This window comes from Corapipo altera, unplaced genomic scaffold (assembly GCF_003945725.1).
Source record: "Corapipo altera isolate COAL_440 unplaced genomic scaffold, ASM394572v1 94, whole genome shotgun sequence".
NCBI classification, from domain to species: Eukaryota; Metazoa; Chordata; class Aves; order Passeriformes; family Pipridae; genus Corapipo; species Corapipo altera.
The window spans coordinates 757,492-784,729 of record NW_020884950.1 but is presented as its reverse complement, the minus strand read 5'-3'; the positions used below and the strand labels follow the sequence as shown (position 1 = coordinate 784,729).

Below are 27,238 nucleotides of genomic sequence, written 5' to 3'. Positions count from 1 at the left end.
CTTGCCGTCTTCTTGAAAAAGCTCTCTAAGAAACTCCAACTACTTGCTGAACATGAGCTGGAAAAACAGCCTAAGTCCCCTAAAAGCAACAACCCAGGGTGCATCCTACCCAGTAGAGAGGATTGTCCCTGGGCTGTAAATTTAAAAGACAGGCTTCATTGCCATTCTTCTCCAGAGATGCCTTTTCACCATATCTTACTCTGACTTCAGGAGCCTCCTGATAGGGATGTGATACCTCCCATTACCCAGACCTCATCAGCTTGTAGTTGTGCAAGCATCTCAAATCTTCTCTTTTTTATCTTGTCATGTATCCCAGCTGGTTCAACAGCTTCCTTGGAAAAGGAACAAGCTATAAAAATATCATCTCCTTTCTAATGTTATGTCTTCCACCTGTCATCCACTCCTTCTCAAAATCCTCAAAAGTCAGGCCCAGAATTTTTGGCAGAGGTGCCAGCAGACAAGACCCGTGACTCAGTCACACTTCTCTTCTGAAGGTGAGAGCTGACGAGGGCTGGGAAAATGCCAGTGCTGGAAGCCAAGGCTTGCTCAGCCCCAGCTGACCCGCCTTTCCCAGATGGCCATGGATAACCTGGTCTGCCCATCACCTGGCAGCCCTGCAGAGTGAAAGAACACGTGAAATAAATAGAAACCAACTTAAATATTGCTTTATAAATGTATTAGGTCATTAGGAAGAGTAGGATTTTTATTCTTTGTAACCAGGGAAATCCCTGGTTTGTCTCTGAGTCTGGTCTGTTGTCTAGTGGGACTACTGCAGAAAAAGCAAAGCAAACTTTTATTACTGCTTTTTCTGAGTATAACAGCTCCTAAGGTGACTGAGTTTCTCTTATCAAAGGGACTTTGAGACGTTTAAGGTTTCATCCTTGGTGCCAAGGGGGCAGTGTGTGTACACTGTGACCAGAGGCCTTGATCCCTGTCTCCGGCCTGTGTTGCATGTGCCAGAGGGCTGGCAAACTTCACGTGATTAAATATTAACATTTATTGCAGCGCATTCACTTTGTTCTAAATCCAATGTAATCTCTTTCTTCCAGGAATGTGGTGATTATGGTAAGTTGAACAACATGGGAGCTCAGTTGTTATGCACAGTACTGATTGTGAATAAAGCTTTCAGCTGAGTTGATGCCATACTCCCATTTTGGGTAGGTGAATACCTACTTAATAACAACATCTGATCCACCCTTCCAGATCTGATTTAATTTTTTGAGATTGATTCGTATGGGCTTTTTTAATTACAGTTCTTGCTCTACAACTGCTTGAGAAAAGCTACATGTCTTTGAATGAAACTCTCCAGGGAGAGAGACCCAAACTATTCCTTTTTCCCCAGCTGGTGTGATTTCTGTTACAACTCTTACAATGTGCTTCATTGAAGCATCATGTCTGGTTTTATGTACAGCGAATAAAATCTCGGCTCGCCTGTGAAACAATCACTTCTCAAATGAAGCAAATTTGGGGTCGAATCAGAAAAAAACAGAGGAGAAAAACACATAAAAAGGGAGGAGTGTTAGATACTGGATGCAATCATAGTTAAGGCCTTTTTATCTTACCATCTTCTTCATATTCCTCTGCTCTGTTGAAAATTGATGACTGCTTCAAGAGCTCAAATGTAGTGGCGATTATAGAGCTCCATAGGGAGGATGTTAAAATAGTTACCGAGAGAACACAGACAGAGCAGGATTGTGCAAATTCACCTCCCAGCCCCATCATATCTTCCATGGCACAGCTAGATAGTGGTTGGTGGTGGATTAATGATTTGCTTTTCCCCCCTCCTCTCTAGTAAAGGTAATAAATCTCTGAAAAACCTATGCTCGTGTACAAAAGCTAACACAAATGTGTTCACCCAGGGGAGTCTGGAAGGGAAACAGTAGTTTGGAGAAACAATTCGTCTTTATAATATTGATTCTGTCAAAGCAGCATAAATGAAGAAAAGCCTTTAAGTCTGAGTACCAAAGTGCAGCCTCCGTTTGATATAATGAGCACACGTTTTCGGGAACTGTGGTGGCCTGGGAGCTGCCTCCTTCCCAGTCTTCTGGCAGGTCAGCTCATGGGCTCAGATGAACCTGTTTAAATGATGGTGGCCTGAAAACTATCACAACCGTTTGCTTTTGTGTATCCAGTGTAGCACACCAGGATATGAGTCAGTAGAAAAGGTGAGGCATGTCCTGATTGCTCCATGTTATTCAGCTGTTCGAAAGCATGGGTAGAAAATCATGTGGTAACAGCACGGATGCCCCTTTTCTCCAGCTAGGACCCTTGCCTTGTCTTTTTGCTGCAGGTGGGAGTTTGGCTGAATTTCCAAACAAACCACAGCTCTGGGGTTGCTGCAGGACACACCACGGGTTCACTTCTCAAAGGATCCAGTTGGTGTCCATTCGCCTCCAGTGCTGTTGCACGCCTGGGTGGAACTGGCCATTAGATACGGCTGGCTGACTGCTGAGACTGTGCCCAGAAAGGGGAGAAATGCCTGTTCTCTACCCCTCCAGACTCTCACCTTGAGCTGTGCTGGATCCCTGCTAGGTCCAGAGAAGGAACCCCCAGCAGAAAAGGCTGAGTGGGGATAAGGGCAAGAGCACAGAAGGCCCCTACAGGCCCCTTGTTCTCCTTGCTGAACCAAAAGATTTGGCTCAGTGGGATGAGAGGAACATTCTCTTTCATGGAATTTTGGGAAATTTCATAAGCCCTGTCATAGCTCTGTACCTAGGGTCATTTCCAAGCACAGGCTCTCCTGCTGTCACTGCCTTGGTCTTGCTTTTTAATCCACATGATTTTCTCCTCAGCCTTCCCTGCAACCTCCAGTGCTGGCCTTTGGCCCAGATTTCTCCGTGGTATTGTCAATCAGAGTTTTCTGAGCAGCACTTTTCCCCCTGTCTCTGCTCCCATGCTGTGACTCCAGTGACACACCCCAGCCACGCTGGCTGCCACCTACACTCTGCTTCTGCCCCAGTTATCCTCGTTTGCCTTGCCAACACCAAAGCAAACACAGCAGAGGCACTGCGCAACACTGACACTTCCCCCACCACGTGCTCCCACAGCTGTGTCCTTGTGGTATTTGCTGGAGCTTGGTGACCTGCCAGTGTCCTTCAGAGACGTGCCGGGTGTGACGGTGCTGCCGTCCATCTCATGCCTGCCCAAGCAGTGGGTCAGGTCATAAGATGGATGTCACCCACCCACCATCTCCACATGCTCCACATGCTGACCTCTTGGACGTCCTACTTCCACCTTCCACCAGCACCTTCTGTCCCATCTCCTCGCCTGCTTTCTCCTTACCATGGGGATAATCCATCCTTCCTTCTCCATTGCCCTAAATTCTCTCTATTTCTATACATATTCCCCTTCTCCCAGATTTGGTAGCTTTGGTGATTATCCCTCAGACCAGCCGGGCTCTCTTCCCACTCCTCTTAATTCCACTTAATCAGCTCCTCCTATTTTGAGGTGATGTCCTCATCCTCCCTTCTGGTCAGGTTGTGTTTCTAACAGTTTCTTCTTTTGTGTCCCCTCTCTTTGGGTTCAGCCACTGTTTTTGTGAGCTTCTGCTACTCGTTTCTTTGACTCATCTCCTTGTTTCCTCCCATCTCTTGAAATCCATGCTGTTAATTGATGTTTCTGACTAGCTTCCCTCACTTTGCTTTCAAAAAGTAGGTTAACCTGTGCTAGAGTCAACTAGAGAGAACATTCTAGAGAAGAACAAGGAAATTAATAAATGCATACACAAGAGATTATTCTCAACCCATTCTAACATGGGGAAAAAAACTCCAAACCTTTCATCTGGAGTAAATGGAAGATGATGACACATGATGCAAAAAGACAAGGAAGGATGCCACGATCGAAAATGAGGGATCTCATTACAGATAAGTTGTTTGGACAGTACAGTGTTACCTACTGGACAGGCAAAAAGTGTCTTAAGATGAAGCTCGTGAATTAACCAGGAGAAGATAAAAATTTGTCATGATGAAAAATACCAGTTGCTATCAATAGCATATAATGGACTGAAAAATAAGGGTGAAAAGCAGCATTGATTTTGTGTCTGGCCTGCTTTTATCAAAGTCCATAACCAAACCCAGTCAAAATCAATAGCAAAAGTGGCTGGGAAACCACAAGGCAGCTTTGATCATATTGCATCTCCGTGGCTTTGATTTTCAGTTTGAGGTCACTCAAATGGCATTTCTTGAGATTTTTCAGTCCAACCTTCTTAAAAAAAAGATATCCAGGAGTCCGTTTATACCATGACACCCCAATTTTTATTTTCCCAGTGAGAGGAAAAAAAAACCCAAGATAAACTTTGCGTAATCATTTATTACTTTTTCTACTGTCCTTTTGTTTGTCGGGTGCCCAAGGATTTAAGTGATTTGCCTTTTTGCACTCACTTCCCTGACCTTTTCCTCCTGCCTCCCAGCAGCGCTTCCCACATCCCAGGCAGAGTAACACCACGTAGGAGCCACGTGAGTCAGCAAACAAATTATTTGCTAGGGTATTAATTCCATTGCCAAGAAACATTTTAGCCCTAGGCAGGTGTGGAATTCACCACCTGCTTTGCGAACGTACCAGGAACCAGGTGAATCATGACATAAAGGAAGTGTTTGCAGTAAGAATCCGGAACATGGCAGCCCTTTCTCACTGACAGGAAGTGCTTGAGGATTTTATGACTGGTGCTTTTGATGGAGATACGTAGTAAGGCAAACTTTGCAGGCAGTATTTCTGACAACTTTTTTCCCCTGTAGGATTCAAGCAGTTTTCCAGGATTATCTGTGTTGATGAATGTGTCAACGAAGCATTATCACTTGGGTGCTTCAAGAGGGACAAGTGTCAGCTCCCAGAGTTTTGGCAGTGTCATTGGTAGCTTGTAGCAAGATAGCCTGGGATTTGGAAGAGGAGCTGCAGTAACCCTTCAGCTGTGGGGTACCTCCTCAGCTGATATGGGAAAGCAGTTAACTTGCTTCAGCTCCCCACATTCACCGTCAGCAATTTCCATGCCAAGAGCAAAGATAAGAGGTCACTCTCTGCTCATCCTGTGGCCAACATCATTACCCAGGTTCAAAGACCAGGTTGAAAGACCATGGACTTTCAGCACAGGTTACTCTGAGCCCTGTCTTGGTGCAGACAGCTTGTAGGTTTGCAGAGACCGTCCAGCAGATATTTTTCTGTCTGACAGACTTTCCTTCTGTTGAATTCTCTAGTCCCGAAGGGAAAACAACCAGTGTTGAAGAGCATCACCATCAGACAAACCCAGTGTTATATTTTAGAATAGCACCCTCGCTCAATTAATAGCAGTAAGGATGGGAGGCCTGATAGTCAAGTGTAAATGTAGAAACTCTGAGACACCTTTTCTTCCCTGCACTCACCAAAAAAGCAATGAAACCTCTGGGGTTTTCTTCCATCACCAAAGGTTTCTCTGTGCACCAAAATGAAGCGTGTAATTTCTGTGCTCAGGTGAAAAGTAGAAGAAAGGAAAGGCTGGTTTCATATCATGGTGGTGCTTTTGGTTGTGTCTACCAAGTAGCTCAGAGCTTCACAAAGGGCTATTGCTTCTGCTGTCCTCTTTGTCTGAGAGAATTTGAGCTGCTCAGAAAAAGGCACAAATTCTGCATTTTTGGGGGAACAATGGAAATTTCTCCTAATCATCGTAGAAATAATCATGCAGCAGCAGGAACTGATACCCTCAAGATCCATTTGCTGTCATCTCCATGAGGAGTTATTTAGTTATTTTGCTCTCTGGATCAAAAGACCAGGAATTAGGATGAAAACTTTCTGTACCAAAATGATCAGTTTTTGGGAAGTTACTGTTCAGCCAAGAGGCGTCATTTCTCTAGATCACTTCTCTGCCTTCATCTGGCAGGCATGCTGAGACAGCAGGGCAGTGGGACTAGGAAAAGACAAAGAAAATGGAACTTCTGTTTTCCTGTGCACCTATATTGCACCTATTCCAGTTAGGGATCCAAGGGAGACTGGGAAAGACTGAGTGTTTTTCTCCCCAAATGGAAGGGGATCACTGTTTCTAGCATAAGACAAAAAGTAGACATTCACCATTAAAAAAAAAAAAAAAAAAAAAAGAAGAGAAAAATAAAATATCGAGCGTCAGAACTTCATGCCCAGCACTTCAGAGTTGTGTCTTCTCCTGTGCCTTCCCTCCAAGTCCTCCTCAAGGCTGCCCTGTGGGGACACCTCGTGGCTCAAGTGGCACCTTTGTTTTGGGTGCTGGTGGCTGCCTTTGGGGAAACAGCACCCCTTAATCACACCATGATCTGTGCAAAATATATTAACCACCAGTGTGATAGCTGGGAGGAGAAACACAAAGTCAAACTTGGAGATAGGAGCTGCAGGGGACAAGTCTAGACCCACTCTTCTAATGATTATTTTAGCACTCAGTGAAATGATAAGTGGCTGAGTTCAAAACCCCCAGACCTTCAGGTGCCCTTAAACAGCAGTACTCGGCTGCTGTGCATTCCTGCCGGCCAGCGCAGGTCAGTCCCATTAACACCAGTGCAGGCCTGCAGGGGGCAGGGGGCGGAGGCGCTGGGGAGGTGCTGCCAGGGATCCAGTCACGGGGATTTGGTTTGCGGCAGCTGAGATCAAACAGTTCCTCAGATTTTATTGCTACCAGCCTGGGCATTAACAAGAAACTTGATTTACCCTACGTCCAGTTTCTCAGCGATGCAGCAGCTAGATAGAAGCATAGCATACATGGAGCCTGTATTAATTATTTCTGTGTTTGTGGAATGGGCAGATGAAACACCTGGCACTTGCCAAAAAAAGCCAACCTCATCTCCTGTGGCTTTGCAGAGAGAAATGGGAATGGCTGTAGTTCTGTCTGGCTCCCATGTATTCCAGGTATTTCCATTCAGTGACATCAACAGGCCCTAAACCCACAGAGGTGACCTCTGGCTGGTCTCCACGTGGCTCGTCTCCTCTGTCTCTCCTCAGGAAGGCAGAGCTCTGGTGGAGGCTCTCCTGGTTCTCAGGAGAGGCAGATATTTATCCTGTGCTCTGCTTTGCAGACACCAACACCAGCACTGCCACCAGGCCACACCGAAGAGAAGTTACCAAACACCGTTTCGGTTTCTTGTGATAGTATTTTATAATGAGGAGCTGGGCTTTATGTTTTTGTCTTAAAAGACCATAGAAGCAGCACAGCCATCCTCACCTATTTAGTTTCTCCAGTTAGGAGAGGAGAAGTTAGTGGGCTAGGATTACTTATTTTGTGGTTTGCCTGTTGAGGAAGAGGTGGATGAGCTTTCCTGCTCTGCTTGCCTCTCACGCCAGTGTCCCCTGGTGCACCCTGTCTTCTCCAAAGCACTTGCAAAGAAACTCAGACCATGCCCTTTATAGCATCCTCCAGCCAGGGCTTTCAACTCATTTTGCAAATGTGAGCTGCGAGAAGCTGAGGGGCAAAGACAGGTTATCTGGCTGCTGTTGGCCAGGATATCTCCTGCAGCGCCAACAGCAGGACTTGTTTCCTGAATTTATAACTCAGTCTCCAGCGCTGTTCCTACTTGAAAATGGAAGAGAGGGGTCACCAGCAGGGGTGGTGCCAAGGGTGTCTGTAGGTTATTCTCCTTGCCGTGGAGAAGGTACCTTTCATGTGGACATCTTCCCTGTTGGATGGAGGGAGTGTCCCCACTGCTGGAGATGAGGGTATTTGGCCAACACTTTCCCTCTCCTGTCCAAGAGTTTCCCGGGCCCCCAGCCTTGTAACTGCAGATTTGGAAGATTTGTTTGCTTTCTCTTGAGCAAATATTTAAATTCTCCAGGCTCACAGGTGGAGGGGGAAAAAAAAAATCTTCCCAGTGTGACTCCCTCTCTACTAGCTCCATCTGGAGGCTCCTAGAAAACTTGCACTGCAAAATTACTTTAATCTGTATTTATTTATTTAAGTATTTATTTAGGATTTAAGGTGGTCTTGGCATTGATAACTGTGGTTAGCAGACTTGAAAAAAGAAAGCATCTGTGCAATTAGATTTTTAGTAATAAATTATTAAAGATTCTGTAAAACCAAAAAAATGGGCTTATTTCTGGCTAAGCTGAAGACTGCATCTCTATCTGTTAATTTTTCTATTTGCCTGCAGTTACAGTATTTTAAGCAGCTGACTGATCAGCCTCTGCTTTAATTCAATAGCATTTATCATTTTCCTATTCAAAGCTGCCACTTAAAGAGCTGTTGGAATGTTTCTTTTTAAAAAAACCTACTTTATCTTTGAACATAAAACATCTTCCCTTTAAGCTGTAAATAATTTTATTTCTGTAAGTTCCTCTTTCATTACACTGAGCTGTAGTTATCCTCTAGGATTTGCTATTTGGAATTCAAAATGTGTCTATAAATGTAAAAAAGTCCCCAAACCACAGGAAACAGGGGGAAAAAAAAAAAAAAGAAAAAAGGAAGTAATTCAAATAAACTCATCCATGACACCTTTCCTCTGTTTTGTAAATCCAGTACTCTGAAATCTGCATCTCTCTTACCTGACAGAGAAGTTCTCCTGCCTTCCCTCATGCAAAGTGAGATTTAAAACCTATTGATTTGATAAGATGCACTATAACTATGCCCAGGTAGAAAGTTCTGTGATGAGCATCAGTGTAATGTTGATTTAGAATCATTCCTTGGATCTGGAGTTTTCAAAAAAAAGAGTAGGAATAGCTGTAGTGGGAGAAGAACGATGATGTCACACAAACTTGAAATCAGTTTATCATTCATTTGGGGAAAAGCTTTACTTCCCCCTCTCAAAAGAATTCTTGCTGGCAATGGAAAACTGTCAAGAAAGCACAAAGAGATCAGCTTAGAAGCCTGCCTTGTACAGCTTTCACAAGCACGAAGGGAGGATTTATGATCCATGGATTTGGCGCTCCACGACAAGGACTGCCAGTCACGCTGAAGTTTTCAGCCTTCCCTGGGAGCCTTTCTGCCGACACACAGACTCAGCCAGGAGCCCTAGTGTTCTCAGCTGCTCCATCCAGAAACTTTCCAGGAGTGCATCTGACACTTCGAGTCCTAATTTCCCCCAGGATTTGTTTCTCAAAGAACACTTGTACACACTCACTTGGGGAGCTGCTGTTTGAAGTCCTAACTTTTGTTCTCTTGGAGAGAGATTACCTCAGAGAGGTAATCAGCAAGTGAAGAGTGGATGTGATATCCCTTCCTGCACAGAAAGCCTGTATGTCCTGAAAATACCTCACTGCTAAGTGAAGAAAAACTTTCACCACATGTGAATTTAGAGCTGTTTAAAAGATACAGTTGGTGTGAAGACATTCAGTGGGTTTCGGTCACAGAGTTCAGCAGCTGTTCAGTGCAAGTTCCTGCTAAATGCAGGGGTAGGGCCAAGGTTGAAGTTTCCACAACCTCTGTGGTTGTTTCAGTATCTGGTTACCCTCAGATTTGATAAAGACTGTACAAAGTAACCTGAGCCACAGGGAGAGATAACTAACCACAGCAGGAGGAAATCTCCCAGAAATAAAAAAAAACTGGAGAAAGTAGAACAGAAAACAGAGCAGTCCAGAAACATGAATACAAAGAATAGCCACCACGTGGTAGCTTGAGAGTTTGTAAGTAGTGGGATAGTAAAGTGTGCAGTCAATGAGCAGATAAGAGATTTCCTGTTGAATTGCTTCACAGAAATCTGGAGGGAACAGAAATGGTGTGTAAGATTCAGTATGAGTAGTCCAATGTAAATTCAGCTGTTAACATGAGGAGTTCAGTACATCATGAGATAGTCTATCAAATACTGAGGTTAGTTATGCAATTGTTCTGATACACTATGTGTTATAAGCATTACACAAGGTGAGTTGTCTCCTGCAGAAGGTGGCTTTAAAACAGACATCAAAAACCCTGAAGAGCCAGATCTTCCATATTTTCTTTTTTGAAGCTTCTTCCCTACATTGTGATGCTTCTGTGGGTATGGCACAAAGCACGCTGCACAGCAGGATTTAGCATCCCTTATTTTTGTTTATCAGGCACAGATGTGCACTCTTCCCTTTCCTTAGTCTTTTCACACCAAGTAACAGCGTGCACTGGAGCTATCTCCTGTAACATTCACTGTAAAACACATTATTTTAAAATAAGCTGTAGCATGGTAATTACTGTAATGAATTCCTTTGGTCGCTGGGCTCATGTTGAAATGAGATTTCACTGACTGCATGGAACACCAGAAGACAGTCATCACACTGGCAGCTTTCCTTCCCTCCCTAATTCCTGCAGAAGTGCCCAAACTGTTGTGAAAAGACAGATGGTATGACATTTTCTTCTGATAACTTCTCCATGGCTAAACTCTAGGGGGCTTAGACGAATAACAATGAAAAAATACAACTGTGTGTATTTCTTGTCTATTCCTAAGACTGTAATAATGCATAAATTCTTGCAACAGCTGCTTCCTAAACATTCATGGCATTCACTGACTGTGCCCTGTCCCAGCTGTCCTGTGCTGCAGCACATTCCCATTATCTGAAACGCTTGTTTTCCCTTTCAACTCTATGTATATTCTTTGCTGCATCACTGTCACTGTACTCAATAGGTACCGTAATGCTTGAGAGCAGACTTATTTTTACAGATAAGCTTACTGATGATGGCTGATGTATTCTATATTCCTGTTGCTAAATCCTCAAAGAAACCATTCAATTTGCTTATAATTCAGTTTAACCTTTGCTTTTTTGGTCAAAAAAAGTTCTATTTTTTGTATCCTTATTTAATGACAACAAACAGAAAAAGAAAAATGAGATGACACCAGATACGACAGACCAAGATTTACTTTAGTACAAGGCGAAAAATTCTATTAGAACAGCACAGTCAGCAACTTAGACAAAGGGTGGTGCTAGTCATCAGTAAAGCTTCTTAGAACTCATTTCCCTCAGTTTCTTAAAATAGGCTTTCAGGGGTTTTTTTTTATCTTCTACTAACAAACTTTGTTAGCTATGTAACTAAAACATGCAAATAAAGTGTAACAGACTACTGTGATTAAGCAACTTTTAATATTTCTATTGACAAACATTGTAAGCATAACCCGAGTGAACTGTGTATATTTGAAGTCTGTCCAGTGACAGACTCACTGAACTACTGGTTCAAGGGCAATTACATTCTAAGTTCATTTTCAGTTGAGCCATAGGATACTGAAGTGATCATGGACTAGGACGTGTTCCAATAGTGCCAAATTCTAACCGGATTGTGCGTTAGTAGCCAAGGCCGAGGCAAACAATTATCCTGTACCATACACAGAAAGCAACTAGTATTGAAAAGACAAAAAGTTTGGTCAACAAACTAGTTTTACTTCTTTAATAACATTTTTGCTAATAACTCCAGAGGCACAACAGTACCAGTAAGCTTATGAACTTTAAAATGCACAATGGCCACAGACAGTTGACTTGGATACAGTAATAGTGTTTGGTAGCAGACCTAAAGACGACTCTTAGATTCTTCCACTCTTAAATGATTTTGTATTTCCTCATGACCTAGTCATGCACTGGAGAGGAATTCCACAGCAGTCTCCTTCTCTTCAGCTAACTCCTTAGCAGTAAGATCCATCTTCTCACGAGAAAAATCATTAATAGGAAGACCTTCAACAAACTTCCAGGTCTTGTCCTGATTGAAAATAAAAAAATAAAAAGCCCCCACCACGTAAGAACAAGCTTTCATTCAGTCTGCATGAAGGACACTTTGCAGCATAAGAACCAAAGCTTACAGCCCTAAAAAACACATCAGGCAGCAGTTAGTTTTGTTTCAGATAAAGAATACAACCAGCACTAGTTAGTCATGTCAGATTCTACTCATCTATCAGTACTTAGTTGATAACCAAGTTAAATTACTTAGTTAAGAACAGTCCTCTCTGTGAAAGACTAAAACTCCCACATCCCAGCAACTGCAGTCCCACACAAATATCACTGCTATTAACAAGCTCACATGACAGTTTTTACATCTTGCAGAAGATACATGGATTTAAATACAGTCTAGTTACCTTGATCACAACAGGGAATGAATATAGCAAGTCTTCAGGAACACCATAAGAATTGCCATCAGAAATGACTCCCATCGAAACAAATTCCCCCTGCAACCAGAAAAGTAAGAGATGAACACATTTTTCACTGCTAGAAGAAAGCAAAATTTTGATTTTTCAACATCCTGTATTCTCCTATGACACCATTTACTCCAGAAGAAGACAGATTCTTTCCTCTGAACACACATACGTAATGGAGGTCAATGATGCTGGTGTGTAATTAAAGCAAGTTAGGCAAACATGCACGTACTCAAAAGCAACATCTTACCGCTGGAGTACCAAACCAGATGTCCCTCACATGATCACAGATGGCTTTGGCAGCTGACATGGCACTGGACAGCTTCCTGGCCTTAATAACTGCTGCTCCACGCTGCTGAACAGTCTGCAATTAAGAAAAAAAAAACCCAAACCCTAAATTGTAAAGCAGCAAAATCATGGCTTGGTCTAAATGGTGTTAGTAAATGCCTTGAAGAAAGACCGTTGTACATAATTATTTAATTTCATTAGTCAAGATACAGTTCTATCACTAAACAAACATGGCATACAATCCAGAAGAGCGTTGTCAAGACAAGAACATAATGGAACATTTCAGAGGCTGGTTCAATCTTTAGTACCTGCTTTACAGCTTCTCACATAACAACCAGACGTCTCAAGCTTTTCCCACCAAGAGACTTTGTGCCTGTCAACAGCAACAGATGTCTAGAGCAACACTGTCAATTAAGGTTTTTTTGCTGAATACCAATGTGAACTATTTGCTGGTCTCAATCCTACAATATTTACTGCACAAAATTCATGTAATTCCTGAAGATAGTTAAGCAGACCTCTCTTTATTTAGAAATTTTGTGTTTGTGAATTGCAGTTCTCAGAATAGGCTTCACTATAGTTTTGGTACAGCTTTATGCCAACAACACCCCAGTCCAGAAAGCAAGAATTATGAAATCTTACCTTATCTTAGGTAAAGTATTCTAACACAGTCCAGCATTACAATGCACCTAGAAGGCCAAACCTGTTTTGGCCATGTAAGATATAGCTGGATCAAGGACAAGGACAGCCTTCTGCTTACACTCTGGCTCATGAACTTTGGTTGCCAATCATTTATTCCACAGCAACAAGCATGAACTGAAATGTTATATCCAAAACAGGACAGAGCACTGCCATATGACAAAACACATTCTCTGTCCCAAACTAAAGCTTCCTTGGCTAAGGTGTAGTACCTGGCTGTTGGGATGCCAGTAACATTGCAACACCAAGCAGAGCACAGTTATTGAGAGTCACAAGCACCTAGGGCTTTCATAAACCTGTCTGACTTCATATGCATTTAGATAGCCTGTGCTCTCAATCAATTAATGCCGTTATTACATAACTGCCCTCGAAAGTCATCACAGTGAAATGGCAAAGGTGCCTCTTGTGTCAGACAAGTTTCAGCTGAGCTACGATCAAAACTCTTTTTGCTGAATCATTTTAGCACTCCAAGTGGGTTTACATAGGCCTTTATGCCTTAAATTTTTCAAGGGCAAACAACTGACAGCAACAAGCTATGTGAGGGTGGCTTATTCTAGTGAGACAGAAGAGCTGCTTCACCAAGTCACTCAGGTAAATAGATTACAGATGAGGTTAGGAGAAAGCACAAGCACAGAATGACGATTGAAAAAAACAACCAAAAAACCACCTGTCTTACCAGGATAAAGTCTCCCTTCAGCCAGCTGTCATCTTTTATAGCTTCATAAACTCCAACTTCCTTTCCTTTCACGTTTACCTTCGCATGGTTGACATCTGGATATTGAGTGGAGGAGTGGTTGCCCCAGATGATGACATTCTTCACATCATTGGCAGTCACACCAAGTTTCAGAGCAATCTAATGGGAAATTAAAGATTTCCATTGCATTTACTTCAGTTTCTCAATTCAGAGGCTCCTTTGAAAGCACTGTTCTGTTTGTGTTTAGCAGAGATAACAGAATAGGCTCTTTTTACCTGAGATTTGGCTCTGTTGTGATCCAAACGAGTTAGGCAGCTGAAGTTTTCCTTTGGTATAGATGGAGCTGACTTTGATGCAATCAGGCAGTTAGTATTTGCTGGATTCCCAACTACCACAACCTGAAAATGAAAAATGGGAAGATGAAGTCGGTATTTCTGCAAAACAACTCCCTCCAGTGAAATACACTGCTTTGCCTTCAAAGAAGCTATCGAAGAAGTGAAGTTTTCTAAATCTCTCGGTTGTCTTCAACACGATTGTTTTCTATGTGTGTTGTTCATAGCCACCCAGTCTTCTATAACTGCACAGAAAAATATTTTCTAGGTAGGTATTTTCTTTATAACCTGAGATTCAAATGTGAAAGAGAACAAGATTTCCAGGGAGATCTATACACTGATCCACAACCTGGCTTCAAATCTCATGCTACCAGACACAGGAAAAGCAAGGTACATGCACACTAGTCAGTCCACAATGACTTCACCAACGCCTTCTAAATACTCTTTAGTTTGGCTGCCACTGCTTTATATAATTGCTTTGTAATTAAGAAAGCCAGAACAGTTACTAATCTCAATGTTCATAAGCAGTTAGAAGTAAAATACTGCCTCAACTTAGATCCATTTATAGCTATGGAAAACTGATTTTTATTCATCCTTCATTTGTGCCTCAAATGACTGATGTTAAGCTCCATATACCCTCAATCACACAATCTGATCTGCAAACCTCCCTTTGTATCTCCCCTTTTGAAAGTGAGTTCAGTAAATTTTCCACTACTCCATAATAGTTATATTGATAGTTTTTATTCCAACTGGATAAAGAAGCAAACAAGTCTTTAGAAGCAGTAGGAACTTCATCAGCAGAGGAAGCAGACATTAAAAAGTCAGTTACAAAGCACAGTTGGAGTCTGGGTTTGAGATTAAGAGCAGTGGGAGAGCAGCCCCATGATCCCATTAACTGTGCTGAAGGAATCTGAGAGAGAACAATTAAAATCTTCCAATGCTCCAAAGAACAAGACGCAAACAACCCAAATAAAGCCGATTTTTTGTGCAACTGCAATTCCATACTGATACTGAAGTTAAGGGCCATTCTGTTAAAGCCACAGATGGATATGAAGTAGGCAGCTGCATGTAGAAGATTTAGTTCTCCCAGAGGAGAGAGATAACAAGCAAAAGACTGCTCATTATTTTTAATACCGTTTTGTGGGGTTGGTTTTGACTGTGGTATATTTTCCAGGGCTTAAGGAAAGGAATGCCTGCACTGAACAGGCTCCTGCTTGCGCAACATCATTCTACAATATATTTAGATCTCTACATAACAGTGTTAATGTTTTAAATTCAGTTTCTATATTCACCTTGACAGACTTTTTGGCATACTTGTCCAAGGCTGCACCCTGAGACTTGAAAATTTTCACGTTTGCTTTGAGTAAATCCTTCCTTTCCATGCCCTCTCTCCTTGGCATGGAGCCAACCAGAATCGCTATGTCAAGGTCTTTGAATGCAACTTCCTCCTTGTCTGTTGGAATGACCTCTAAAAAAAGGAAAGGGGGAAAAAATCGGTAAGATAAATACTCATGGCACAGTGTTAACAGGAATATTCTTTTGTTCATAAAGAGTATATAATCTAATCTGACAATATCACCAGCTTCCCCTTCCAAAAACACAAGTACAGTCATTTGGCCCTAACTCCACAGACTGAGTACTTGCCAGTAAATGGTTTATACGTACAAATTTTTATCTAAAGTGGAAAACACGGGAGAAATCTATGTAAAAATATAAGTTTCATGTGTCTCTATCTAAATATATATATATTAGTACATATGCCATTCTTTACTTTTACAAAAAAGTTTCAATGGCAAATATCAGCACAAGTGAAATTTTCCTTCCCCTTCAACAATGCCAACCAAAGATTTTGAATTGGGTTAGGTTACAATTCAAACCGAAGGTCTGAATTATACAAGAGCTGGTAGCTACATGGGGCTTTTTCAAGCATTCTAATACTGTAACACCTATACTTTCTTCTGCTTCTTTAAAGTACCAGAACTTAACTTGTTTACGTGACTTAATGGGTCATTTTCTATTTCGCGTCCTTATACAGAAGATATTTCTGACGTCTAAAATTATGGTGTAGTTTTTTTATTTAGCAAAGGAATATCTAAAGATTGTTATTTCACCATTGGGCTAGAACACAATGCACATATGCACAAGTATCTGACAATTTGCTGTCCAGGCTGAAACCCCAGGATTTGCTGATATAAACCAAACCCCACATATCTGTGTTGTCGGTTCTTTTCACAAAACTCATTAGATGTCATCCTTGCTAGCTTACAGCCTAAGTTAATTTATCTTCCAAAAAATACAAAACCAAGGATCATCTAATATTTTCTTCTGTTAAACTTCCTGCCAGCTACAGGAACTCATAAATGCAGCAGCTCTTTTACAGCCTATTGTAGGTATAAGAAAAAATTCTTTTGGACACCTCTGAGCAGTGGCAGAGCACAGTCCTGCAGCTCCATCACCACACCCTCCAGTACAGTCATCATAGGAGTGATGTCCAGCAGCACAAGAATAAGAGGCTGTAAAGAAAGAAAAGGTTTAGTGCAAGGGGGGCATAATGAATTTTGTCTTGTACTCTGCCAGAAACTGCTATCTCCTGCAAGATTTAAAACCCATTTAGGGAAAACAAACAACTTCAGCACAACCAACAACTGAAAGCTTGTGTAACAGAGCAGGACACCAGTTTTCCTCACTTAAAGAAGAAATTACTTGCACATTGGTAAATCAGTGAGTGCCTACAAGAAAACCAGTCCCAGGGACTGCAGTTGTGACACTTATTCCTGTGCAGAAGAGACAAGTGATAATTCAGTGTGAGAGTTACCTGGTCTTTGCCGAAGACATCCCCCTTGGCAATGCTGTAGAGCAAGGAGTAAGCAATCTGCCCAGCAGCTCCAGTCACCAGGACTCTGACAGGTTCACCCTGTAAGAAAATTAGAGTCTTATCCACTGCTACACAGTGCAGGTCACACCACCTGAGTGTTAGAAATTAACAGTTACCACAGCAATATGATGGATTATTTAACCTAGATGCAAATGTGTGCCTAAATGCAGATCAGCCCCAACTCCTTGGATCATACTTCTGTTCTACCAGAACCAGCAGTAATTTCTCTACTTGCTTTTACAGAAACAGACCACACTTGCAAAAGCATCCTGAAGGTCACTCCTGGAATAATTTCCAAAATGCCAGAAATAACAGTGTATTCCCCTTAACAACACTGTCTTTTCAACATAGGACAATACAACAAATACCCACTCATTAGATTAGCCATTCATACTTGAAATTTCCTACAGTTTCACAAGCTGTGACACTTCACCGGTTTTCACATTCTCCATTTTGAGGGCTGTTTCCATTAAGCATTTTGAATGTTTATTTGCAATCAAAGACTTACTGAATGCCAGAGACCAAGGAATCTAGTGGACTTAAAACTACTGCCCCACTAAACTGTTTGGCAGTAATTTAAGAAATCCACAGACAAAAGGTACATTATGGACAAATACAGACACTCTTATCCATAATACAACTGTTTATTGTCAAACTGACCCTAAACTCCACAAGACTGGGTGAAGACTGCCAACATGTTGCTATATTGCAAATAAAGGGGAAAAAAATGCTTGCTTTATAGTAAACATCCCACTCTGTAAAGCAGAACTAAGATCCGGGGAAATCCAGAGGTTATTCAATATTGAAAACTGAAGGCTGAGAGAGTTTGAGTTGTTCATCCTGGAGAAAATAAGGTTCCAGGAAGGCCTTATTGTTGCTTCTCAATACTGAAAGGGGACTTTAAGAAAGACTAAGACAAACTTTTTAGTAAGGCCTGTTATGAAGCGACAAGGGACAACAGTTTTAAATTAAAAGAGGGTAGATTTAGATAAGAAAATATATTTTCTAATAGGGTTGGGGAAACGCTGGCACAGATTGCTCAGAGAGGTTGTAGATGCCCCCTCACTGGAAACAGTCAAGGTCAAATTGGAGCTCTGAGCAACCTGGTCTAGTTGAAGATGTCGCTGCTCATTGTAAGGGGGGGGTGGACCAGATGACCTTTAAAAGTCCCTTCAAATGCAAACCATTCTACGATCCTCTGAAAATGGAACACATGCTAAAGGACATTCATAACTCAGTACTTTGTAAGCTTGTTTTTTGTATTTCCATGTTTCTCTAGAGGCAATAGGGCTGGGACGGATTGTGCAAGGACAGGAACAAGCAGACTCTGACCGGGCTGCTGGAGTGTCAAACCCACTTTGTCAAATAATTAAAAGGTGACCATTTGAGATACAGACAAAACACCAGGCACAACTGAACGTGAAGGAAGTGATTTAATTGCATCCTGGGCTACATTACGAGAAGCGTAGCTTGCAGACAGACAGGCATTCCCCTCAGTGCTGGTGCTATTGCAGCTGGAATACTGAGTCCAGTCTTGGCACCCTGAGTTCATGGCCTGTAAAGTGAGGCTGAGCGTGCTGGACATAGCCTGGAAAGGCAGAGGGTGGAGGGTGATGTAACAGAAGCCTACCACACCTTCACCTTCACAGAGTGTTACAAAAATAATGCTTCCCAACACCTCTCCATAGTGGCAGATGGCAGAGCAGGGTGCACTGGCTACAAAAGGGTACCCAGAGAGTCTGTGCAACCTTCTCCCTCAGTGGTTTTCAAGACTCAGATCAAAACACACATATGATACGATTTATCAGTGACAACAGCCTTGCTGTCAGGCTGGACTGGACAACCTCCAGAACTGGAGTGAAAGAGGGCAGACTGCGTGACCTCTAGAGATCCTTCCCAACCAACATTCCTGTCATTGATATTTATAGGAAAACCATTTTGGGCTTTGAGTGTATCCTCTCTGCAGAAGTGACCAGCCAAGCACAGCTTCATCAAGCTATCTTTAAATTATTACAAAAATGAGGCCACCTACCCCATCTTACCACACACCAGATAAAATGAAGAGTGTAAGTGATGACGTTAAACTCCTGAACTTGTAGAATTAGACCTGGCCTGATTTTGCCTTCATTATGGGAAAGATTCTTTAAATATCTGATTACATGATTAGCAGTTACACAGCGTTGAACTGCATTGTTTTCTTTTGAATCTGTCCTATTATGAGCCTCATCCCTCATGGAAACTCCACAAAGAGGGGGAAGGAGGGCAGACAAACAATTCTTCCTGGTTTAAATCTCAAAACTAGTTTTGGAATTGTATTCCTGAGTAAGGAAATGTACCATAACGTCTGAGTGATGATGGACAGCATGGATCAAGATGCGTTTCAAATTTTAAAGCCAACTTTACAGCATGTTTCTAAGGAGATCCTACACTTTATTTATATTAAGGCAACAATGAATACTCTTTTAAGGCAGCTAACCATACTAGTTAGTAAAATGAGAATTTTCCTCCACTATATGCATTTTATATGCTAATTTGATTTAAACATAAAAAATGTCAATCTATCCACTAACCTTATGGTGAGTATTTAGCATAACAACAGGAGAAGGAAGGAGTAGAAAATAAAAAAGGTAAGAGATAGAATTATTTATTATTCTTTTACTGAGACAAACTTAGCATTTAGCCTTTTTTTGGAAAAAAACCCAACAAAACCACTTTGGTCATGACTCAGCTCCACCTTCTCACCATAATTATGTTTGCTTACAACCATCCTTCCTGTTCTTCCCCCCCAGTGTGAGGCTGGAGACAGAAGAAACACAAGCTAAAATAAAGTAAAGAGTGCTGCCTACTTGCTTTTTCTCTCCCAGCCTTCAGTCCACTGGATTCAATACATTCCCCAGACCCCTTTACTCCTGCACTAATTGTGAGCAATTAGTATCAAAGAAACTTCCATGCTGTCTCAAACCCAGAAGCTAGATTAACAAGCCAAAAATGCTGTGGTTCTTACAAAATGTGGATAACTCTCACCAAAAAAAGAAAAAACATATCAAAATTGGTCTTATTGAGCAATCAGAGGCTACTTTTGGAGGTTGGATATTCAGATAAATGAGTAGCTCCCCAGTGGAAGTTGTAGGTTCCAAACATTCATGTCCAGGCCCTTCAACTCGTGACTTGGCTCCTGCAAGACTACTTTCATGTGGTAGCTACAGGGGTGACCTTTACTCACCCTCAGGTATAGAAGAACTAGAGGACACATTAAGCAACAACTAACTGAACTATTTTGTTTCAAAGCCTTCCCCACTCCACATTCAGCCGATGTACAGTTAAATAGCTTTAGGAAACTAAAAGAGTAGCAAAGGTAGTGATAAAAAGGATGAGTTAAAAAAAGCCCCCAACAACTGAACATTGTTGGGTACCCTTCTTTGTCTAGTTCAGCAATCATGTAGGATTTCTCCCCTCCCTCAACTATGACAGATGAAAGTGAAGGTTCCAATACCAAATGAGGCAGCTGTGGGCCTATCGCCCTCCCCACACACTTTGGCTGAAGAACTCAGTGCCTCAGTTACCTCTGGGATTTACAGGTGATAACAGCAGACCTAAAATATTAGTGCTATACAGGCAAACAGCACTACACTGCAAAACTGATTCAGGGGGTTACAAAGGTGAGTTAAAGATAACTCACAACCTATCAAATGCTGTGGCAAGAACACCCTGTCTACTTTGCACTGCAAATTACAAATGAAAGACCTCCATATACATTACTGCTGATAAACTTATCACCAACTTAACTTTTTTCCTGAATAGTAAAGCCAACTAAGCTATCCCACCTTGCTTCACAAAGGCGATTTAAGCGTCAAGATAAACTTTATCTCCTCAAGAGTCTAGAGTCTGCCTAAGAAACTTTCCCTTTGCTCTCCCTTCTTTAAAGCAGAGATAGGGTGACAATAAACGTGTTTGGAAATGGAGTAGAAAGTGTCAGCTCTGCACTTGAGGAGAGCCACCAGCACAGTCACTCAGAGACAGAATTCCAAGGGCGTTCTTTCCTTAAGAAGTGACCTTGACACAGGTGCCCTGAAAGACTTTTTTCACTTCATTTATCTATCGGTGGTTGCATCAATAGACATATAATTTTATTTCTGGAATTTAAAGCCTCTGCCCACCACCACATGCATAACTAGAACGGGAAAGGCAAGATAAAAACAGTGACATTCTGAAAAGTCTGGACACCAAAGTAAATTACAACCAGCAGTTCTCTGTGAGACTGGTACATTCATGTCAGGCAATGATCTGAAAGCTCAGGTACAAACTAAAACCTGTTGTCTTGTGGTCACTCCTCTGAATCTACATTTAAGAGCAGAGAAGTTTACAGACTTTTATATTTTTTAGGGTATAGCTGAAATAAGCCACGTCCCAGAGCATGCAAGCATCCTTTCTACAGCAAAACATTAAAAGTACAGGTCTGAATAACAGGATATAGAGTCAAGGAAAACCTGGAGATGTTTTCATGGTTACAAAGGAAAGGCAGGTCTCTGTGCAGGTTTGTGTGTGCATACATGTAAGTATATATGCTGCAGAAAAGCAAAGCACTGCAGTACACTGTAATAACCTCAGGGCAGAACTACGACAACCTGCACAAATAGCAGGATTTCTGACAGCACGCAGAGATTAAACAATAAAGACATTTCACAAGCACTTCCCCTTGAGCTAACACAGAACCGCTCCAAACCCGTTAAGCTCTCACGGACTAAGGCGAAGGGTTTCCCGACCTCTCGGAGACAACGTCGCCACCGGCGGGGCCCAACGGTGCCATCCCCCACCGGGAGGCACCGCCGGGGCGGGGGGGGTTCGCTCCGCTCCCACAGCCCGCCCTCCCCCTCACGCCGCGCTGGCACAGACGCCGCCAGGCCGGCACCGACCCCACGTCTCCCGCTGGAAGGTCACCCCTGCGCGGCCTCCGCGGGGGTTGCGGTGAGCCCTGGGGCCGCCGCCAGGCCCGGCTCCTCCGGGTGCCGCCACCACCAACCACCGCCAGGTCACCCCTATCCCCCACAACCCGCGCGACGCCATTTCGCGGCCACCCCCGCCCGCCGATTCCCCCGATCCGCCCCGGAGGGGCGCAGAGGACGCGGTGCGGGCGCCGGCGCAGCGGGCCCGGTGCGCGGTACCGACCATGTTGGCGAGTGCGGCGGGAACGACTGCTCGGGGTCACCTCTGCGGCGCGACTGCGGCCGCGGCGGCGCTGCGCCCAGGAGCCGAGGAGGGGGCGGGGCGCGCTGCCCGCGCGCGGCCGCCTGGGGGCTGTAGTCGCGGCCACGGCGGACATGCACAGCTTGGCTCTCTGAAAGAACTACAACTCCCGGCGTGCCCGGGGGCCAGAGCGCCGCGCCCCCGCACTCCATTGGCGGTTGCCGCCCCTCGCGTCACCCCATTCATTGAAGCGCAGAGCGGCGCGTGAGAAGCGGAGGGGCGGAGGCTGCGGCAGCGCGGGCGCCCCGGGCTACGCATGCGCGCTAGGTGGCGATAGAGCTGGCGGCGCATGCGCAGGGCGCGGCGTGTGGCTGTTGCTGTGGGAAACAGGCGGGAGGGCGGGACGGGGACCCGGGACAGGCTCCGGTGCTGGTGGTGCCGTTCCCGTGCCCCCCGCGCCCCGGCCCGGCTCCTCGGAGCGCTCGGTGGGTGCGAGTGCGCGGCCTCACCCTGCCCTTTCCCGGGGGGGAGGGCGTCCCCGGGAGCCCCGGTGAGGGCGGGCGGAGCGGTCCCCTCACGGTCCCCTCGCGTTGCCCGCGCCGCTCTCTCCTGCCCGGCCTGCTCTGGGGAGTTGGCGGTGCGTCCCTGCAGCTGCAGCCCTTTGTCCTGTGACTCCGGGTGTCTTCCCTCGCCTCCTCCCTCACATTCCCTTCGGCCCTGCGGGAGATTGTGCAGAGCTTCGCTTCACACTTCACGAAACCCCCTCGGCTTGTGTTTAACCCTTTATTGTTTTTAGGGAAAGCTGAGAGCTTACCTGTGCTATCCCGCTGCTAGAACTAGCGACCTCTTGTACAAAAATAAAGTTTTATCGTCTACTTGTGTTTTGGACTATTGGGTGAAGTCAATTCCTTTTGGCCTGGCTTAAAAGTGAGGCTGATACTGGTGTGAATACATCAGGAAAATACAGCTTCATAAACTCTGCTGGTTATGCTATAAAAGAGGGTCTTGGGTGGCACAGTTGATTTTTCTTTTCCCTCAGATCTTGACAGGATTCCTTATTGCAAAAAATCTGTAATTCAGTGAAATCTTTAGTGAAGTCTCACTTGTACCAATGTATTTCTGCAGGATTAGTTTTAAATCTCACTCTAATCCTTAGAGTAGATAGTATTATTTTTTAAAAACAGTCTAAGCAGCCTGTATGTGCGCTTATGCAATTTCTTCTTCAGTCTGTGACAGAAATAAGAAGTCACTCCTTTAGGGCAGTGGGTGTAAAACCTAAATATTTATGCTTGTCATGCAAAATGTTCTCCTCTTAGTGAGTCGTGCTCATGCCTCAATTCAGAACGTCCTATGTCTCGAACAAGTCTTTAGCTGAACCCCTGACAGCTCCTGCAGTACAGAAAACTGTTTGCAGTCAGAGTGGAAAAGGTACAGTCATGCTTAGTTTATTTTAAGTGTCAACCTGTACTGATTTATGTCAGTTAATAACTGTACATTTTTAATATGAATGAAGATTGTACCTGAGTTTCCCTTCTGGGGATGAATTTAAAAGCCAAATAGCTGCAAGCAAAGCTTGAGGTCTGGCTTACTGTGAAGTGTAGAGAAGCTTGGTAAGTAGGAGGGAGCTTGTTTTACAGTCAGAGTTTTCCAGAGTGTCTTGAGGTGCTTTACCCTGGTGACTGTAAGCTCCTCTACACCAGGACATTGTATGGACTTAATTAACACTATTTAAGATTTAAATGTACACAAAACCTGACGTGGGCCCACATAAGGTAATTTCCACCAAACATAATTAGTTCAGTTGGAATTGATTCCTTATCAATTTTCAGCTAAATCACTGTCAGCATGCTGTAAACTGATTTGTCTGTGTCAGCATAGCAGATTGTATTGATTTAGTGGATTTCAGTTAAGAACTTAACTTGAAACTTTCGAACTTTCTTCTGTAGGTAAGACTTCCTTTTCATTCTTGGTCCTTTTTTTTGCCTAAGCTTGTGCTCCTGGAACTACTTGCTGCTGGAGATAACAACAAATCTTGTTGTTATGTTGTGTTGAAAGTGATTTGTTATGAATGTGATGGAAAGCCATTTGTAAATGCTTTTGTTTGTCAGTTTATTTTCAATCTGTTTCCAGTATAATTAGTCCAAGAGAGACTGAATTGTCATCTATGCTGACTTTACTAAAGATATTGTAAAATTTAGTGTTTTGCAAATGTGGTGTGTTTTTTAAACTTAGCAAAACTTAACAATTCTAGCATTTCCTTCTTAAGTGGCTTACATTTTGTTTCTACTTGTTAAACTCTAATGTTTTCCAAGCAAAATTTAAGTGTAATTTTTTTTAATATTCTTTAATGCTTCCCCATGTTTCATTAGTATGAGTCTCTTGTGTAGCACTTTAATCCAAAAAGCTGCATAAATGAAAACATTACGTGCAAACGAAATAATGGAAATTTAGCATACATGTGAATTGGGCTCTTGGCTGATTCTTCAAATACATTTTAAAATTTTTGCAGTCAAAAGATATTGAAATACGTGGAAATCGGTAATTAATCAACACACTGAAGTATTAAGATGTTTTAATCTCAATTTTCTGGGGATCGAGTATTATTTTTCAAGGTAACTAGTGGTTTTGAAGGGTAGTTGCCAGAATTATCTCTTAATTTTTTTATATATATTTTAAAATTAATTATTCTCTGTTAACAGCTGGCTGTGTTCTTTAGCTGTATTTTGGATGGGATTTTCTTTTACTTCACTGCCATCTATAGAAACTGATGAATGTTTTAGGTAAGTTTTTACGCTTAATTTTCAGTAATTTTTGAAGTTTTCTTTTTATCCTCTCTATGTATGACACTTGCAATTGTTATTACAAAATCATGTCTCCTGTAGCTAAGTCTGTGTGATATGATTAACATTCAAAATGTTTAAGACTCTGTAAGAAAAATTAACTATATAATGGCTGGGTTCAATCCTAGAAATACTAGAATAGAAACAGTTTTGGAAGCCTATTCTGGATTATTGTCCAAGGAAATAATAATAAGAGATTTTTTGGAAATAAAAGAAAGCATTGCAAAAAAATACTGGAATAGAATTAAGAGGATCAAAAGCTGTTTTGTAAAGTATGTGAGAAATCTATTATAGAGTTTATAAAAGATAAAGTTGTAGATATAAGCAAGAAGAATTAAAATTGTGGTTTAGAAAATCAGTACAGGATTTGTTTTATTTTTTATTCCTAGTGCTAATGTTCAAAACGTTATTTTTCACTGTTTGTTTCTGAACTTCAGTCACGTGATACTGCATGGACATTAAATGTTATGAGGAAACTGATGTATCTATAAATTCTGCTTATAGTCCTGATTTTCTTCTTGCTGTGGTTCAGAAAACTTTCTGAAGGATAAATTTTGCCTTCTATGGAACTGGCTTGATTTTATCCTTTGGCTTATTTTTTACATGTTAACAGTTTAATTGGTTTTTTAATCAAAGGTGAGTAATTAATCATTAATTGATTTATACAACCTTTAGTATGTTTCTGAGAGGTAGATAGGATGCAATAACACATTCTGTACTCGTGTGCCTATAAAGAGACACAAATGATGTATAGCTTGCTTGTAATATGGTTCCTTCCAACTCACATAATCTGTGATTCTGTGAACATGTATTAGTAATCTTTATGAACTTCATGAGTCAAATCTTAATAAAAATTATCAACAGAAGGTGCTTTTTTATTTCTTTTTTTTCTAAGTAGTACAAGCAGCTATTTGTAGGTTTGACAGAGCACACTGTAACAATCCAGGCCTCCTTTGCTGTCTGTGCATCCTCAGGTCTGAGGTGGGTGGTCTGTGGTTCCTGGAGTGCAGATCAGGTGTTTAGGGCTCCATCACTGACCAGAGATTTGGTAATGGCACCCCCGTTGTGCACCCCCAAAGCTGAGAGACCCTGGAAGCTCTGTCATCATCCACCACCTGTGCACCATTTCTGGAAGATTTTCTTCTCTCTTTTGGTTGTTACAAGGGCCAGGTTATAGAGAATCCCAGTTTAAGAAACAAAACCAAACAAAACCAACCCACAAAACAAACAGCCAAAATGCTAACACACACATGGCACAAAGACTTTGGTGTGTTGGCTGTAAATTCAGCAGAGTTGATCTCTGAATTGTTACAAGGAGAATAGAAGAGTTGTGTTCCTGGTGCCTGAGAAGTAGCCTTACTAGATTCTTTTACCTTAACACAAGTCTGTCTTTATCTTGGTTGAACAGAGACTTTGTGGCAGCCATGTGTGGGTTTTCTACTCACTAATGTCAATGTGTGGAGGAGAAGAGGCAGGTTGGTTATCTAAACAAGAAATGACCTTTGTAACAATTCAAGTTCTAACAAATCAAACCTTGTACTCTTAATTAATTGCAACAATTTAAAAAACAAAACAAAACAAAACAACAAAACAAACACCACCACCCCTTCCTCCCACTAAATTAAGTTGATGTCCTTCTGAGTTTTTTAAATGAGGTAAGCATTCAGTCAAGTGGAAAAACAGCTTCTGCTGAGAATGTATGTTTGCTTTTTCTTTATATGATTTCCTCTTGCACTTGTTCGTTATAACCTGATAATCAAGTAATAAATTTGATACCAGAAGTTAGCAGCCATCGTGATGACTTTCCATTTTCTAGACTCGGTGCAGGGGGGTGAATCCATCTGCTTCCTTTATCCATCCTTTCCATGTCCGAATGACTGATGAATGTTGTTCCATGCCAAATCTCTTGCATAATGACAAGAGTTTTTCTCATTAGGTTTATTTCTTTGAATTGTAGTCACATAGTTTGATTAAAATACTTCAGGTTGTTTTACAACATCTGTTTGAATTTGTTTCTGTATTTTCACAGAGCTAAGTTGCTGCCATTACATAGACTAAATTTTTCTCCCTTTTTTTTCCCCAAGTATTGAATAGTGTTTCAAAGAAAATATCTCTAGAGATACCTGGTAAGGAGAGTGATGTCTTATTATGTTGATTTTTTGACGTTAATTGTATAAAATATAATTCTTTGCAGAAGGAAAATACTGATAAATTTTTATCTTAATGACATTATTCATATTTGAAACATAACTTTTAAAACATGAATTTATCACTAATAAGCAAAAGAGCCAACTAAACGCTTTGTGTCTTGTGTGGAGGTTTTTCTTCTG

General features: G+C 42.2%; 2 protein-coding genes across 4 annotated transcripts in view; one reads left to right on the top strand and one right to left on the bottom strand.

Annotated features, from left to right (window-relative positions):
* Nucleotides 1-10,943: 10,943 nt before the first annotated feature.
* On the bottom strand, nucleotides 10,944-22,178 carry MDH1 (malate dehydrogenase 1). Its single transcript, XM_027663000.1, has 9 exons — nucleotides 22,051-22,178; nucleotides 16,825-16,923; nucleotides 16,426-16,522; nucleotides 15,302-15,477; nucleotides 13,953-14,075; nucleotides 13,660-13,836; nucleotides 12,250-12,363; nucleotides 11,943-12,032; nucleotides 10,944-11,569 (listed from the first exon to the last, which is right to left on the bottom strand). Exons 1-9 carry the CDS (start codon nucleotides 22,051-22,053, stop codon nucleotides 11,444-11,446), a joined length of 1,005 nt encoding a protein of 334 aa, XP_027518801.1. The 5' UTR covers nucleotides 22,054-22,178; the 3' UTR covers nucleotides 10,944-11,443.
* Nucleotides 22,179-22,372: 194 nt separating this feature from the next.
* The window catches only part of WDPCP (WD repeat containing planar cell polarity effector), a 148,265-nt gene continuing 143,399 nt past the window's right edge, over nucleotides 22,373-27,238 (top strand). For 2 of the 3 annotated variants that reach the window (XM_027662994.1, XM_027662997.1), the window contains exons 1-2: nucleotides 22,374-22,553; nucleotides 24,768-24,848. The gene's annotated coding sequence lies outside the window, so the exon portion shown is untranslated. Of the gene's footprint in view, nucleotides 22,554-24,767; nucleotides 24,849-27,238 lie in introns of all 3 variants that reach the window. The other variant, XM_027662995.1, reaches the window with a different exon arrangement.